The following is a 17,552-nucleotide window of genomic DNA, read 5'->3' on the forward strand; positions in this document are numbered from 1 at the left end:
AGAGCCTCAGAGACATATGGGACAACAGCACAAAGTCTAACATCTGAGCCACCCAGGCCCAAAAGGAAGGGGAAAGCGATTGGGACAGAAAAAATATCTAAAGAAATAATGGCTGAAGACTCCCAAAATTTGGTAAAACATGTAAGTTTACAAATCCAAGCTCAGTAAACCGAAAACAGGATAAATTCCAAGAAAAGCATGCCAACACATCCTAAACAAAGATTTTTAAAAACCATGAAATGGTTCCATTTATGTGATATTCTAGAAAAAAACAAAACTACAGGAACACGAAATAGATTAGTGGTTGCTAGAGGCTTGGAATAGGAGGAAGTGATCACTACAAAGCAGCATAAGGAAACCTCTGGGATGATGGAACCATTCTTTATCTTGACAATGATGAAAATTACATTAGTATATACATTCATCAAAACTCACAGGATTGAGCGACCTAGTGAATTTTACTCTATGTAATTTACACACAGAGTAATGTGCCTCTTGATATGAAGCAAAGCATACTATACTGCCAACATAGTATTGCTGCCAAGAATATTTAATCCAAATATAATCCTCAGGAAATAATCAGGCAAATCCAGAATGTGAGATACTCAACAAGCCTGAGAGTCTGGACTTTTCAAAGAAAAGTGTAACCAAAAAAAAAAAGATGAGATTGACTGCTCTAGATTCAAAGAAACCAAAAAGATATATCGACCAAATATAACACATGAATCTTGACTAGTTCCTTGATCAGCAAACAAAACAAATAAAGCAATAAAAGACATTTGGGAGACCAACCAGGAAGGTGAACGTTGACTGCATATTAAATTATATTACTTAACATAATTTCTTTATGATAATGGTGTTATGGATAATGTCCTTATCCTTATGCAATACATGATGAAACATTTAGGAGTGATGTGTCACGATTTCTGCAAGTTACTTTCAAGTGGTTCAGGAAAATGGGGGAGGGAGAAGAAAGCAAATATGGCAAAAAGTTAACAACTGGTAAATCCAAGTTAAGAAGAAAAAGAGAAACCATGCTACTCTAAAATCAAATGCTATATGGTTACCTCCTTTATAATTTGGAACCTTGTAAGAACCTCTTCTTCAACACCTTTAATTTTACTCAAGGCAGTTTCATGTCTGAAAAGCAGTTGTTCTCGTTCAGCTAAAAAACGTTCTCGCTTTTGAAGTTCTTCAGCAAATTCCTGTTGCGCTGCAGTTTCACACTATCGACACAGCAGATTTATGTGTTTAGAACAGTACATCACAAATTCGGCAAATTATATTCTTATTGACTGTGATTATGGTTTAGTTAAGCAGTCCTCGGAATACATGAGTACCTAAGTAAAACGTGGATTACAGTAACAGCTAGACTAGTACAGCAAGTGAATTTGCACAGAAATTCTATCTTGTTGCAAAATAACTTGATAATACAGTGAGATTCCACTGTGATGACTCAAGAAATTTTGGGGTCCAAAACGGATCAATTCTCTACAGAACTAATTCTCTAACTGTTCTCCATTTTGACTTAATGTTCACTATTTTGCCTATACACTCCATTCCGTCAACTTATTATCTATTACCTTGGCCTGGGAGAACCTCCAGTCCTTGATCGGCGCACTCACCACCTTCCCTGCCCCTACGCTCCACTGGTAAACACTACTGGAGAAAAATTACACAAACATGAAAAGTGCCATTGTAAATACACTGGTCTCAAAACCTTACTGGGCCCTCAATACAGTCCAGAAAGTTTTTTATATTTTCATGGTCAGTTCTCTGCCTCTCCCATTCTCCACAGTGTCTACTCTACTTCAAATCTCCTCCACTCTTTACTAACTTTGAAAACATCACTTCCTACCCTATTCTCCGTGGATATCCTAGACTTTTAACAGGAGACAGAAGAAAGAAACATCAGCCTCCTGCCCATAAGATACACACACACTTCCCTTTCCTCCTGTCATAATGGCAGGCTCAGGCTCTGCTGATTATTCCTCTAATTTTCAATCTCTCTCATCTCATCTTAAATGAAATCTCTGTTGGCCGCACCCACATATCTCCTCCTCTTACAACCAAACTTCTTTAAAACGTTGTCTACATTTGCTGTCTCCCTTCCCAATCACTCCTCAGTTCACTTTGATCTGGCGTCAGCCCACATCCCTCTAATGAAATGACTTAAACCACTAAACCAGTTGCTGTCACTGAAATGACTTACTTATTACTAAATCTAAAGCTCCCTTTTCAGCCCTTATTTTATTGAGTCTCTCAGCAGCATTTTATACTCTTGTCCTTTTCTTCCAACTTACAATGCTCTCTTTCACTGCTTTCCATGATATCACGCTGCTGGTTTTCCACCTCCCTCTCTGGCCATGGCTTCTCAGTCTCTCGCAGATTCCACTTCCTCTAAAAAGAACTCAGCTGCCATCGAGTTGATTCCAACTCATGGCCAGCCCATGTGTGTCAGAGTAAAACTGTGCTCCACAGGGATTTTCAACGGCTAGTTTTATTGGAAGCACATCTCCAGGCCTTTCTTCTGAGATGCCTGTGGGTGGGCTCGAACCTCCAACCTTTTGGTTAGGAAATGAGCGCATTAACCATTTGCACCATGCAGGGACTCCCTGCTTCCTCTACTGTCTTTTACTAACGAACCTTCCTTGAGGTTTGGGCTTAAGCCTTTTTTCTTCTCACTCTTTACATTCTCTTAGCTTGATGACATCCACTCAATGGCTAAACTTACCATGTTTAGTTAATTGCTGCCAACCTACAACTGATCAGATATTTCTCCCAAGCTCCAAACTCAAATCCAAACTGCTTTCAGGCAGCCCCAAATAAACACGATAAAAAAGGAATCCAATTAGCCATAAGGGAAATTCAAATTAAAACCACTGCTTCACTGATACCCACTAGGATGGCTAGAATCAAAAAGAATTTAATAACAAGTGTTGGTGAGGATCTCGAGAAACAGAAGCCCTCTTAATTTGCTGGTGGTAATGTAAAATGGTGCAGCCACAATGGAAAACAGCCTGGTAGTTCCTCAAAAAGTTAAACACAGAGGTACCATTTGACCCAGCAATTTCACTCTCAGGTATATACTCAAGAAAAATGAAAGTATTTGTCCACACACACACACACACACACACACACAAAAACTCTTGTACACAAGTGTTCATGGCATGACTACCCATAACACCCAAAACAACCCAAATGTCCATAAACTGATGAATGCATAAAGAAAATGTGATATATTCATACCACGGATATATATATAAAAAGGAATGAAGTACTGATATATGCTATAACATGAATGAACCTTGCAAACATTATGCAATGTGAAAAACAGTCACAAAGGACCACATATCGTATGATTTCATTTATATGAAAGGTGCAGAACTAGGCAAATCTACAGAGACAGGAAGTAGATTAGCAGTTGCCTAGGGCACCAGGAGTTGGTGGAAAGTAGTGTCACTGGTAATGAGGAGAGGGTTTCTTTTTGGGATGATGGAAATATTCTAAAATTGATTATAGTGATGGATGGCTGCATAACTGAATATGCTAAAATCCTCTACTTATATACTTCAAAAAATCTGAGTTATTTAAAAAAAAAAACTGAATTAATCCTCTCCTCCTCCTCCTATTTTGTTTCCTATCAGCAAAAAGCAGTACCATCATTTCTGATTGATTTTGACTAGGCTGTGTTACAGTGCCCTGGTGGAACAGTGTTTAAGAGCTTGGCTGCTAACCAAAAGGTTGACAGTTGAAATGTACCAGCTGCTCCTTGGAAACCCTATGGGTGCAGTTCTACTCTGTCCTATAGGGTTGCTATATCCTACAGGGTTGCTATGAGTCAGAATCAACTGGACAGCAATGGGTTTGGATGTTATAGCTAAGGAGCCCTGGTGGCACAGTAGTTAAGGGCTTGGCTACTAACCAAAAGGTCAAGGTTCAAACCCACAAGCTGCTCCACAGAAGAAAGATGTGGCAGTCTGCTTCCTTAAAAATTTACAGCCTTGAAAATCCAATGGGGGTAGTTCTACTCTGTTCTATAGTGTTCTTAAAAGTCGAAATGGACCCCATGGCAACAGGTTTTTTTTTTTTTGGTTTATGTTACAACTTGGTAGGAATAAAACTTAAATTCTAAATTAAAAAAAAAAAAGAGCAGTACCACTTATCCAGTTGCCCAAAAACTAAACAAGCATTTCACCCTTGACTAATCTCTACTGCTTGCTTCCCATATCCAAAGAAGCTCGAAATCTCACTGATTCCCTCTCTAGAATCCATCTATTTCTCTCTATCCCGGAGACCCCATTCTAATCCAGGACACATCACACCACTACCATCTCTTCATTCTCCATGCTCTCTCTAGGTCTCAACTACTTTAAATAGCTTTATAAATACCTACATATAGGTGACTTCTAAATTTTTATCTCCACCCGAGACCCATGTTCTGACTGCCAGGGTCATACATTTAACTGCTTACACAACATCTCCATCTAACTCTCAAAACCAACCCATTACAAACTAAAATCTTGATCTTTCTCTCTAAATCCATTCTTCCTCCAAGCTGCAAAAACCAGAAACGTGGAAATCAACCTTAATAACCTTACTCTCCCTATATCACATCCAATTTGTTACACCAAGTGCAGCCAATTTTACCTCTAACATAAGTCTCTAATCCATTCACTTCTATTCCTCTGCTACCTTCCTAGTTCAAGTTACCAACATGTCTCACCTGAACTGCTGCAACAGAATTCTATCTGGTCTCCACACTGGTCCCGCTCCAATTCATTTATTCAAATACACATTAGATTATGCAACTTCCTGCTTTAAAAATCCTCAGGGTGGATCAAAGATTCTATAGCAGTCCTGATCAAATAGTGGACAATGCAGTACAGAATTTCAAATTATCATGGACTCCAGGCTTTCTGGAGCCATACAGGCTGGACAAACCCCCAAAATTTTGCTTAAGAATCTTTAAACCTTAAACCAAAAGTATCCCCTGAAGTCTTCTTAAAACCAAACAATTTCCCCAAACCTTCTGTTGGCCCAGGACAGGAACCATTCCCGAAGACAACTCATCAGACATGGAAGGGACTGGACAGTGGGTAGGAGACAGATGCTGATGAAGAGTGAGCTACTTGTATCAGGTGGACACTTGAGACTGCGTTGGCATATCCTGTCTGGAGGGGGGATGGGAGGGTAGAGAGGGTTGGAAGCTTGCAAAATTGTCACGAAAGGAGAGACTGGAAGGACTCATTAGAGGGAGAGAAAGTGGGAGAATGGAGTAAGGAGTATATAAACTTATATGTGACAGACTGACTTGATTTGTAAATGTTCGCTTGAAGCTCAATCAAAAAAAAAAAAACAAACAATAATTTAGCTTAACTAGTAAAGAACGGAAACCCTGGTGGCGTAGTGGTTAAGTGCTATGGCTGCTAACCAAGAGGCTGGCAGTTCAAATCCACGAGGCGCTCCTTGGAAACTCTATGGGGCAGTTCTACTCTGTCCTATAGGGTCGCTATGAGCCAGTATCAACTCGATGGCAATGGGTTTGGGTTTTAGTAAAGAATATCTTCTTTGAGCACTAAGCATCTGTGTATATGGGATCAAATTGACAACAACAACTCAAAAGAACAGATAGGAACCTTAGGGGGCAGTGAGTTTATATGTTAATGGGGGAGAAACAACTCAGAAAAGAAGGGTGAAAATAGCTGCACAACTCGAAGAATGTAATCAATGTCACTGAATTGTACATGGCAGAAACTTGAACTGGCGTATATTTTTGCTGTGTATATTCTCAACAAAAATAAAATAATTTAAAAATATTTTAATTTTTAAAAAAAAACTTAGTTTTTTGTTGTTGAGAATATACACAGCAAAAACATACACCAATTCAGGTTTCTACATGTACATTCAAATTTAAAAAAAAAAAAGGAACCTGGTGACGCAGCGGTTAAGAGTTCGGCTGCTGACCAAAAGGTTAGCAGTTCGAATCCACCAGCCACTCTTTGGAAACCCTCTGGGGCAGTTCTACTCTGTCCTATAGGGTTGGTAAACTCAACAGCAACGGGTTTTTTTTTTTTTTTTTTAAAACCTTATGGATCACAACAAAAATAAACAAATAAATTATGGTTGCTATCCCTTCCCTTCAGTGGAAAAATGGTGGTACTACATTTTGGCCACTCATAGACTCTTGTGACTGAGCAGGATTTTGGCCAACCAGGGAGCCAGAGTGGGATCAGCTCAGATGGTTCTCAGAACTTCCTGTGAGGTGGGCCACTGACCTCACAGAAGTTCTGGGAGCTATCTGCCCTGTTCTTCCTACTCCTAATTCAGATTATCTATGTAATGAGTTTAAAATTAAAATAATAAACTGATTTAATTTCTTTTATTCCATTAAAAAAAAAAAATCCTCAGGGTTGATTACTACATCTTCCTTAAATGAATACATTAAGTCACGATGGCTCATGGGTTTCTCATACTAGAATGTATCGGTCTAGAATATACCCCCACCCGCCACTTTTGCTGGGTGAACTCTACTCATCTTTCAGGGTTCAATTTAATTGTTACTTTCTCAGAAAAACCTTACTAATCTCAATCTCCCTCAGTCAGGTATTCACATTGTACCTGTATTATTCCTTCACTTAAATTTATAAAATTGTAACTACGTGGGTACTTACAATTTCCTTCTAATAAGCTACACATGGCAGGAATCATATATTTTATTCACTTCTATATCCTCTGAGGAGCCCTGGTGGTGCAGTGGTTAAAGCACTCGGCTGCTAACCAAAAGGTCAGTGGTTCAAACCCACCAGCTGCTCCACCGGAGAAAGATGTGGGAGTCTGCTTCCGTAAAGATTTACAGCCTTGGAAACCCTATGGGGCAGTTCGATTCTGTCCCATAGGGTCGCTATGAGTCTCAATTGCCTCAATGGCATATACTCTGCACCAAGCATACAAATGCCTTCCACATTAAAAGCTGCTCAAATATTTGTTGAATGAAATTACACACTATAACAAAACTTTATATTCTTAATGGTAACTCTGAAACAATAAAAGACCATAAAGTAATTTTTAAAGTCAGATCGCACCACAGATTAAACCAAATTAATTGGTTGTACTGCATTTTTTTCTCATTCCATGTTAATGTCTTTATCGTGTTTGGTATAAATGACAAATAATAGCTTCGCAACCCTAATAATTCCTTTTTATCCTAGTGTTATCAAAGTGTTATCTTCCTAAAATATCATTTTTTTACTGCGTCACTCTCTTCATAAAAACCTGCAATAGCCAATCTTAGTTTTCACTATTTTCTTTTCCCAGACAGGCTGATAAATTCACAATCTGACAATCACTCCTTTCTAATCACCTCTTACCTCCAATTCCTTGCACTTAGAATGCCCTCCCTATTCCACTCCTTTTCTCTAAATTCTACCACTCAGTCAAGGACCAAGCTAAGTCTCCCCCCGTGCCTGAACTTTTCTCCAAAAGGGGAAAACAATAGACCAAAATGATTTCTTTTTCTGAAATGTTAATAATAATCTATTTTGACAAAATGAGATATTGGTTTTAAAAAGTATTGAACTATTTCATGTGTATGTATGTCTCCAACTAGAATAATTTCATACAGAAATTATGAATTACATAGATTTTTTTTTGCTTCCTTCTGTACTCCCACCTAGTGGATGCTTCAGAAATACATGAATTAAACCCTTCAGGAAAAAAAAAATTCCCAAAGACAGAAAAAGACCAATGTTCAGAGTTGAATCTGGGTAAGAACTGACAGGGGAACTTCTTACACACAGGTATTTAAGATAATGAATCTGGAATACCCGTTGCCATTGAGTCAATTCCTCCTCAGAGCGACCCTATAGGACAGAGCCTCATAGGGTTTCTAAGGAGCGGCTGGCTGATGGATTCGACTGCTGACCCTTTGGTTAGCAGCCAAGCTCTTAACCACTGCACCCCTGGGGCTCCCTTCTTCAAAAAGCACACTTCATTGGCAAATTATTTTTATTTCTTACACAAGAATGGGATGGTAATAAACATAAAACACAAGACAGTCCGATATCTAAGGCACACGTCTATACATAAAAATATCAGTTTGTTTTTCTCTCAGCCACTACATTTTCCCTTTCAATAGTTCCCATAAATTGAGTTTGTTTCCTCCTGACCTTGCCTTGACTCACATATCCAAAATAATTAAAATGAAATACCCCATACTCAAATTTTATAAATGCTTAATGCTTAAAACATAAAGATTTCCGAAATCTCAATTGAGTGCTTAGTTCTTACCTGCAGCTTCTGATGTATTTGAAATAATTCATCATATATCTGATTGACATGATGTGGAAGTAAACTCTGCTTGTTTGATGCTTTAGAGGTTGGAGGCTTAACACCTTTCGAAAGAGAACCACTCGTATCACTACAGCATTCACTCCAAGTTCTTGAATTTAAGGTCAAATTAGTCGGTTGGGCAACTGTTAAGAAAATTTTAAGCATAAGCTTTGTTAATTTATAGCTTTAAATATTCCCAAACAGTAATCGCCAAGAGTTATTTTAAATATGAACTGCCATATTGTTAAAAAGTTTGAAGTATTATATAAAAAGAGAAAGAATGATAAAGCAAATGTGGTCAAATGTTAACACTTAGAAAATCTGGGAGAATGGTGTAAAGGAATTCCTTACACTCTTTTTGCAGCTTTTCAGAAAGTCTGAAGTAATTTCAAAATAAGTTATTTTAAAGTATATGAAAACATTCATGTATTAACTACCTAGGCCAGGAAATGCAATGTTACCCTACCTCAGAAATTCCTGATAATATTCCCCTCTCTACCCTAAACAAACTTATGTATACGCTAACACAAATATAGTGTTAATTGTTGCCTTACATCTTCGCTTTAGTTTTTACCACTTATGTATCTGTAAAAAAAAGACTGTTTCATTTTTTTAATTTTATATAATTTCTGTAATTATATGACTATATAATTTCTGTAACCTCCTTTAAAACTACCCATGTTGATGAAAATATGATGGGTTCACATATTTCTACAGCTTTATTCTATTTTATAAATAGATGACAACATCCGACTATACACGGCTATTTGCGTGTTTTGGCTAGACAGACGCTACACAGCTTTGTACACAGCTCCTGGTACACATGTCCAAAAGGTTCTCTAGGGAATCCAGGGGAAAAACTGCTGGATCAGAGGGTTTACGTGCAGGTTCAGTTTTACTAATAATGCCAAATGGTTTTCCAAATATTAATGTCCAAAAATATTGGTTTATACTTCCAAATGCAATGGATGAGATTCCCGTTGCTTTGTATCCTTGTCAACACTGTACTGTCATAATTTATTTTCTGTTAATGCTGAGAGTTTGAAATGCTATCTCAAAGTGGTTTAATTTGCATTAGCCTCCTGGGAGCCCCAGCTTTAAGGAGGGCATCTCCTCATTAGGCTCCCCACCTTGTGCAGACCCTGGGCTATATTCTTTATTTGGACCCTGGAGGAGCCAAAATTTAAAAAGTTATGTGAAGATTTTTTAAAAAAAGAAAAAAGTGTTACTTAATTCAGCGCAGCAAACGTTCTTAGTCCTTGAAGAGAAAGATACTTTCAGCACTCTGCTTGTCATTTTAGGTTCTTGCTTCACAAACTCCTGGCCTGAATATTCCTTACTTTTTGTCAAACCTGGTTTTTTATAGCTTCTCCTATGTTTTCAGTGGGAAAGTCCTACAGATAGGTAGAAACACAAGTCCCAGCAAAATCATTTTTTATCTCCTCAAATCCAGAGATGTGTAAGAAAAAGGGGGTAAGTGACAGGGGGCAGGAGGCAATGAAAGCACATTGTGTGCGTACAACGTATTCCCAGGTGAAGAGACACGCCGGGGCTTATCAATAGGACCGTGGTACTCATGAAGTCTCGCAGCCAAGAGGGAGTGGAGTGCCATCTCTGGCTGCCTCTCTCCTTGAAATCCTGACAAAATTCTGAAATGCAGCTGCATCCGAACAAAGCTCCTAGTTCAGTGACTAAGGAATCCCAAATCAGAAAATTTGGAGTATTTCCTCAAAATATTTAAGGATTAGTCTAATACTACCACAATCATTTACTTACTCACTTTCTAACAAATACTGACATGAAAAAGAACTGAAAAAGTACTCACTTGATTTTTAGCTTATTTTGATGAGTTCTGAGAGCAAAGACTACTACTGGAAAGTAATGAAGTTTATTTTTCTTTTCTCCTTTAGTTTTACAATATGCACAGTAACTATCTTCTGGCTAACAAAAAATCAGCACACAGAAATACACAGGTCCCTCCAAACCAGACTCGTTACTAGGGAGTAAGCTTTATGTGCTTTACTTGACAAAATTAATATTTTTAATGATTCTTCTGAAATAAACATTTCCTTTACCTTTATCTATTTCTTTAAAAGGTTGCTTGGATATTCTGGAGGCACTAACTTTGTGTTCACTCTCAATTAACTCCTCTGTTTCCCGTTGCTTCAAATTATGAAAAGAATCCAGTTCATCATCTAGGCTTTAAAAAAATATTCCATCACAGCAAACCGGAAGTTTTCCACAGCATTTTAAAAAGATAAAACTGTCTTTCAAATACCAACAGGAAAATAAAATATTACTGAGCAAAAATGTAAAAAGTAGGAGTCATTAATCCTGATGACCCACTCTACAGGCATCCTTTGCCCTTTTCTACCTATTCCAATGGGCTTAACTTAAAACTACACAGAGCTATGGAATGCTTTACAAGTTTCCAACTCTTTCATTTGATCCCAAAAAATTGTGTCCGGTTCATGGAACAGGTGTTGTTTATCCATGTTTTTGGCTAAAAGAACTAACATTCCAGATGAGGAAACTGAATCCCAAAGAATTTAAATAGCTGACAGGTAAGGTAACTAGTAAAAGGCAGAGCAGAATTCTAGGTCTTCAGAAGACCATGTTATCTCCAAAAAGGTTATCTCAGAGTTGAAACTTCTATAGCAGTGCTGTTCAAAAGGCATATAATGCAAGTCACATATGTAATTTTAAATTTTCTAGTAGCCAGATTGAAATCATTAAAAAAGACAGGTGAAATTTGGATAATATATAGGGTCACTACAAGTTGGAAATCAACTTAAAGGAACCTAACAACAACCCAGTATATCCAAAAGATTATCATTTTAACATATAATCAATACAAAAAGTTATTAATGAGACATTTTACATTCTCTTATCCATACTAAGTCTTCAGAGTGTATATCTTACACTTATAACACATCCCAATTCAGACTAGCTACGTTTCAAGTTCTCAACAGCCACATGTGGCCGGTGGCTACTGTATGAGACAGCAGAGTTCTAAGTCAAATCATTCATAACCAGGGACTGTGGAGAAACTTTTCAATGTTATAAAAACCTTCAGAGGCTAAAAACTTCAAATTATAACTTGAAGTTATACCTCAATCATTCATTATTTATTAACAAAAAAATTATAACACTATCAGTTAAGTATAAGAAAATAACTTTCATGAATTCTCAATTATTACATTAAAGCAATTTTCACTTTCCTTTCCCCACATCCAATCTAAGGAGCCCTGGTGGCACAGACGGTTAAGTGCTTGGTTTCTAACTGAAAGGCTGTATCCACCCAGCCATTCCTTCAGAGAAAGACCTGGTGATCTGCTCCCATAAAGATCACAGCCAAGAACACCCTACGGGACAGTTCTACCCTGTCACATTGGCTTGCCATGAGTCAAAACAGCACCTAATAGCACATACAATCTCTCTCAAGTACAAATTTTGAATCCAGATCAACTAGGTTATTTTGAGATTCTCAAATGAAACAGTAATAACAGAAATAAAATTATAGCCTACATTTGAGTACTTACGATGTTTTAAGTGCTTTACATAGATTAACTCATTTTAAGTAGAGAATGAAGCAATTACGGAAAAATTAAAACTCCCAAATATCAATTACAGATACTTTACCCATTGCCATCGAGTCAGTTCAACTCCTAGTGACCCTACAGGACAGAGGAGAACTCCCCCATAGGGTTTCCAAGGCTGTAATCTTTACAGAAGCAGACTGCCACATTTTTTTCCTGTGAGATGGCTGGTGGATTTGGTTAGCTGCCAAATGCTTAACCACTGTGCAACCAGGGCTCCTTACAGATATTTCTTCTAAATTATTTTAATATTTTATTTCATGCAGGTATGTATATATCTGGAAACCCTGGTGGCATAGTGGTTAAGGGCTATGGGTGCTAACCCAAGGGTCGACAGTTCAAATCTGCCCGGCGCTCCTTGGAAACTCTATGGGGCAATTCTACTCTGTCCTATAGGGTCGCTATGAGTCAGAATTGACTCAACGGCACTGGGTTTGGTTTTTGGGTTTATATATATATATATACACACACACATATAAACCAAACCAAAAACCTGTTGCCATCGAGTCAATTCCAACTCATAGCAACCCTATAGCTCAGAGTTGAACTGCCCCGTAGGGTTTCCCAGGAGCACCTGGTGGATTTGAACTGCCGACCTTTCAGTTAGCAGCTGTAGCTCTTAACCACTACACCACCAGGGTTTCCAGTATAGTGTGTGTATCTACATGATATATAGACAGATATACACATATATAATACGTATATATAGTTTCACCTTATTTTAAAATGTTATCTCCTTCCGAACAGCCACAGCATTTTCTTTCTGCCACATATTTTCAACATTTAATAAAATTTAATTTAGAACTTTACTTCATTTTTAGCTTCCACTTTTTTTATGCTGGTTTTACCCATATTAAGTATCACCTCCTCTACAGAACTGCCAGCACCTCGCAGCCCAGCACTGTATGGTACAGTTCTTCTGCAGTTAGCATCTCCACAGACCCTCTTCTTCCATTTCTCAACTACCTAAAACATAGTGCTTACCACACTGCTCGACACACGGTACATACAAACCTGTACTCCAGTTCTTTCCTTACTTGTTTTTTTTTTTTAAAGAGAACACAACCTTCATTTGGGTTATGAATGAATAGCTATAAAAATAATTTTTCACTTTTCAAATTAAATCAATAATGTAACTTTCCATTATGCCACCAAACACAATGTTAGGCTTATGCTCTTATTACAGGGATCCTCAGTAATACCGAATATATTTCTTCAAATATTCAGCAGGCTTCAAACTGCATATACTTCCTTTCAGGGAAAAACAAACACTATACACAGTATGCTCTTTCTCCTTACACAGTTTTTTGAGATACTAAGGGGAGAGCAACAGGTATGATTCAGGGCTACTTTACCAATTCATATTTAAGTGCTTGAATGAACTGCAAAGAGGCGATGTACGATGCTTTCCTTCTTCAGAATAAAATCTTAATGATGAACCAACTTTATCTCCGGATGAATAGGTATTCAAATCATCTGTCAACAAAAAAGAAAACACCACCGATTACATACTGAGATCATACACTAACAATCACATTCTAGGCTCCAATGATAAGATAATAGTTTCTTATCTACATGTCTCCCTAACTGGACTGCAAACTTACAAACAGGCAAATCTTACATTTATATAGCACTTTACTGATAACAGGACCCCTGGTGGCACAGTGGTTAAGAGCTAGACTGCTAACCAAAAGGTCAGCAGTTCGAGTCCGCCAGCCACTCCTTGGAAACTCTATGGGGCAGTTCTACTTAGTCCCATGGGTCGCTATGAGCTGGAATCGACTTGACAGCAAGTTTTTTTGGTTACTGACAATAAAATGCTTTTTCATTCATTACCTTATTTGATCCTAGTAAGGACCCTGTGAAGTAAGCAGACTAGGTGCCTTTTACTGTAATCTATAGGCCAGGAATCTGAGGAGGAGAGAGGTTATGCAAATTTTCCCAAGTAACGTGGCTAGCAAGTAGGGAGGCTCAGGTTCAGAATTCAGCCGCCTTTCCACCTAATCATGACACCACTTGTCAGTCCTCATACATTTGTTTAATAAACTCATAGCTTTTATCTAAATTCAGTTAATAAAAAGGAAAAAGGGGACTTCTCTGACAAGAAACTAATAAATACTTTAAATGTATAAACTCTTCTCTAACACATCTTTACTCCTTAGAAATTTAATGAGGTATACTTTTTAAATTATATTTTGAAATGTTGGAAATTCTAGGGCAAATTTTACTACTGAAACACAATTTTAAGATTTTTTTTCTTTTTAATTTATTTATTACGCTTTAGGTGAAAGTTTACAAATCTAGTCAGTCTCTCACACAAAAAGCCATCCCACCCCACCATGCACTCCCACCTGCTCTCCCCTTAATAAGACAGCATGTTCCTCCTCTCTACCCTGTATTCCCCATGTCCATTCAGCCAGCTCCTGTCCCCCTCTTCCTTCTCATCTCGCCACCAGACAGGAGTCGCCCTCATCATCTCATGTGTCTACCTGAACCACAAAGTTCACTCCTGACCAGCATCATTGTCTTACAGTCCAGGCCAATCCCTGTCTGTAGAGCTGCTTTCGGGAACGGTTCCAATCTTGGGCTATCAAAGGGCCCAGGGACGGTGACCGTCAGGGTCCTTCTAGCCTCAGTCAGACCATTAAGCCTGTACTTCTTACGGGAATTTAAGATCTGCATCTCACTGTTCTCCTGCTCCATCAGGGATTCTCTGTTGTGTTCTCCTTCAGGGCAGTGATAGGTGATAGCCGGGCACCACAGAGTTCTTCCAGTCTCAGGATGATGGCGTCTCCGGTTTATGTGACCCTTTCTGTCTCTCGGGCTCATCTTTATCATATGTCTTTGGTGTTCTTCATTCTCCTTTGCTCCACATGGGCTGACACCAATTTATGCATCTTAGACGGCCACTTGCTAGCATTTAAGACCCCAGACGCCTCTCACCAGTGGAATGCAGGGCGTTTTCTTAATACATTTTGTTATGCCAATTGTCCTGGATGTCCCTTGAAACCGTGGTCCCCAGAGCCCCATCCCTGCTACATATACTGGCCTTCGAAGCTTTCGGTTGTATTCAGGAAACGTCTTTGTTTTTGGTTTAGTCCAGTTATACTGACTATCCCTGTGTTGTGTTACCCTTCCCTTCACCTAAAAAAAATTTTTGTCTACTACCTAGTTAGTGAATATCCCTCTCCCTCCCTCCCCACCCTTGTAACCATCAGAGTATTTTCATCTGTTTAAACTTTATATAGATTTCTTATAATAGTGGTCTCATATAATATTTGTCCTTTTGCAACTAATTTCACTCAGCATAATGCCTTCCAGATTCATCCATGTTATGAAATGTTTCACAGATTCACCGTTGTTCTTAATCCTTGCATAGTATTCCACTGTATGAATGTACCATAATTTATCCATTTATCCGTTGACAGGCACCTTGGTTGCCTCCATGTTTTTGTTATCGTAAACAGTGCTGCAATGAACATGGGTGTGCATATATCTGTTCGTGTAAAGGCTCTTATTTTTCTACAATATATTCCAAGGAGTAGAATTGCTGGGTTGTATTCTGGAAACCCTGGTGGTGTAGTGGTTAAGTGCTAGAGCTGCTAACCAAAAGGTCAGCAGTTCAAATCCACCAGGCACTCCTTGGAAACTCTATGGGGCAGTTCTACTCTGTCCTATAGGGTGGCTATGAGTCAGAATCAACTCGATGGCAATGGGTTTGGTTTTGGGTTTTTTTTTTCTTTTTATGGTAGTTCTATTTCTAGCTTTTTAAGGAAGCGCCAAAATGATTTCCAAAGTGGTTGTACCATTTTACATTCCCTCCAGCAGCGTATACATGTTCCAGTCTCTCCACATCTTCTCCAACATTTATTATTGTGTTTTTTGGATTAATGCCAGCCTTGCTGGGGTGAGATGGAATTTGATTTGCATTTCCCTAATAACTAATGATCGTGAGCATTTCCTCAAGTATCTGTTAGCAGCCTGAATGTCTTCTTTGGTGAAGTGCCTGTTCATATCCTTTGCCCATTTTTTAACTGGGTTATTTGTCTTCTTGTTGTTGAGTTTTTGCAGTATCATGTAGATTTTAGATATAAGATTTTTTTTTTTAAGACTCTAACTATCTAGAATTTTTTTTTCTTACTGAAGAAATGTTTTTCAAATCAAATAACTTTAGTTGAAAATAAATTTGCGGATCCAATTATCTGGTGTAACCCACCAAAGTAAACATCAAGAAATGATTTACATCTCACAACAAATTACAATGATTTAAGCTTGGGGGAAAAAAAGGAAATTCTGTAATCAATGATGTGATGAACTTTGAAAAATGCAAACTACTCTTTCTGCTGTCTTCATCCCAAAGTTCAATGATTGTATTTACTAAGTAAAGACGTCACCTAAGACATATCAACAAATTAATAGATTAATGGTTAATACATATTAACACAGCTATATATACTTCCTGGAAACCCTGCTGGCATAGTGGTTAAGTGCTACAGCTGTTAACCAAAAGGTCATCAGTTCAAATCCACCAGGTGCTCCTTGGAAACTCTATAAGGCAGTTCTACTCTGTCCTATGGGTTGCTATGAGTTGGAATCAACTTGACAGCAACAGGTTTGGTTTGGTTTTTATATGTATTTCCAGAATCTTAATAGCATAAAAACACCTAGTTACAGATTAATACATGTAAGTACTACCCACACAATTGCACCATATAATCTTCTTTGAACATATTTATTTGATCAATTTCTTCTCTAGAGCAATAATTATTACCCTAATATTTGGATAAGTTTATCCCTCAAAAAATAGCAAGTAATTCTCCTTACTCAATGTACTTTGTTTAATTTTTAACATCTTCAAAAAAATATATATTGTAATCGAAAGCATCAAAATAATTCACTTTGATTTTTAAAGACACCTCACACATTTACCAAAAAAAAAATTTGAGTACAATTAGTCCACTGACCAACTAAAAAAATGTTCAGTACCAAAAGACATCTGGCACTAGCCATAAGTGTCAACAAGTTACCTTTTTTTTTTTTATCTTCTCTCTCAAGTTAAATTTGTTAAAAATCCCCAAATATACAAAATACTCTACTGGCTTACCTGGATAGGTTAGAGATCTTCTCTTACATTTGGCCTGATCAAAATTTGAAAAATCATACTAAAAAAAAAAAAAAAGACATACTTAATTTGTATAATAAAAACCCATTTACAGTCTCAAAACAGCTCCCCACAAATGATATATACAAAGGTAATTACAAAGGTTACGGTAGAGAAACATGGTGGACACCGCCTTAACCAAGTGATCAAAGTCAGCATCACCAGTAATGGGACAAACCAACATCATGCACCTCCTGGTGCACAGAGAAGGCAACACATCATTGATGTAGTATTCCTGCCAAAAATGCATACCCCAAATCTAAACTCAGGAACAGTCTAGCAAATAATTGTCCCATATTCTTCAAAAACATAAAGGTTATGAGAGACAAAGAGAGGCTTAAATGTGTTCCAGGTTAAAGGTAACAAGAGACAACAAAATGGAATGTGCATGCCTGCACTGGATGTGGACCTGGAGAAAAATTTCTACACATAAAATCGAGATAATTGGTGAAATCCGAATA

General features: G+C 37.8%; 1 protein-coding gene across 9 annotated transcripts in view; it reads right to left on the bottom strand.

Annotated features, from left to right (window-relative positions):
• The window catches only part of CCDC138 (coiled-coil domain containing 138), a 111,225-nt gene that overhangs the window by 92,592 nt on the left and 1,081 nt on the right, over nucleotides 1–17,552 (bottom strand). For 8 of the 9 annotated variants that reach the window (XM_049857098.1, XM_049857095.1, XM_049857097.1 and 5 more), the window contains exons 2-6: nucleotides 17,035–17,092; nucleotides 13,286–13,406; nucleotides 10,407–10,531; nucleotides 8,290–8,474; nucleotides 1,068–1,226 (exon numbers count right to left, since the gene is read on the bottom strand). In XM_049857098.1, the coding sequence (XP_049713055.1) occupies nucleotides 1,068–1,226; nucleotides 8,290–8,474; nucleotides 10,407–10,531; nucleotides 13,286–13,406; nucleotides 17,035–17,092 (648 nt within the window). The remainder of the gene's footprint in view (nucleotides 1–1,067; nucleotides 1,227–8,289; nucleotides 8,475–10,406; nucleotides 10,532–13,285; nucleotides 13,407–17,034; nucleotides 17,093–17,552) is intronic. The other variant, XM_049857096.1, reaches the window with a different exon arrangement.

This window comes from Elephas maximus, chromosome 17 (genome assembly GCF_024166365.1).
Source record: "Elephas maximus indicus isolate mEleMax1 chromosome 17, mEleMax1 primary haplotype, whole genome shotgun sequence".
NCBI lineage: Eukaryota > Metazoa > Chordata > Mammalia > Proboscidea > Elephantidae > Elephas > Elephas maximus.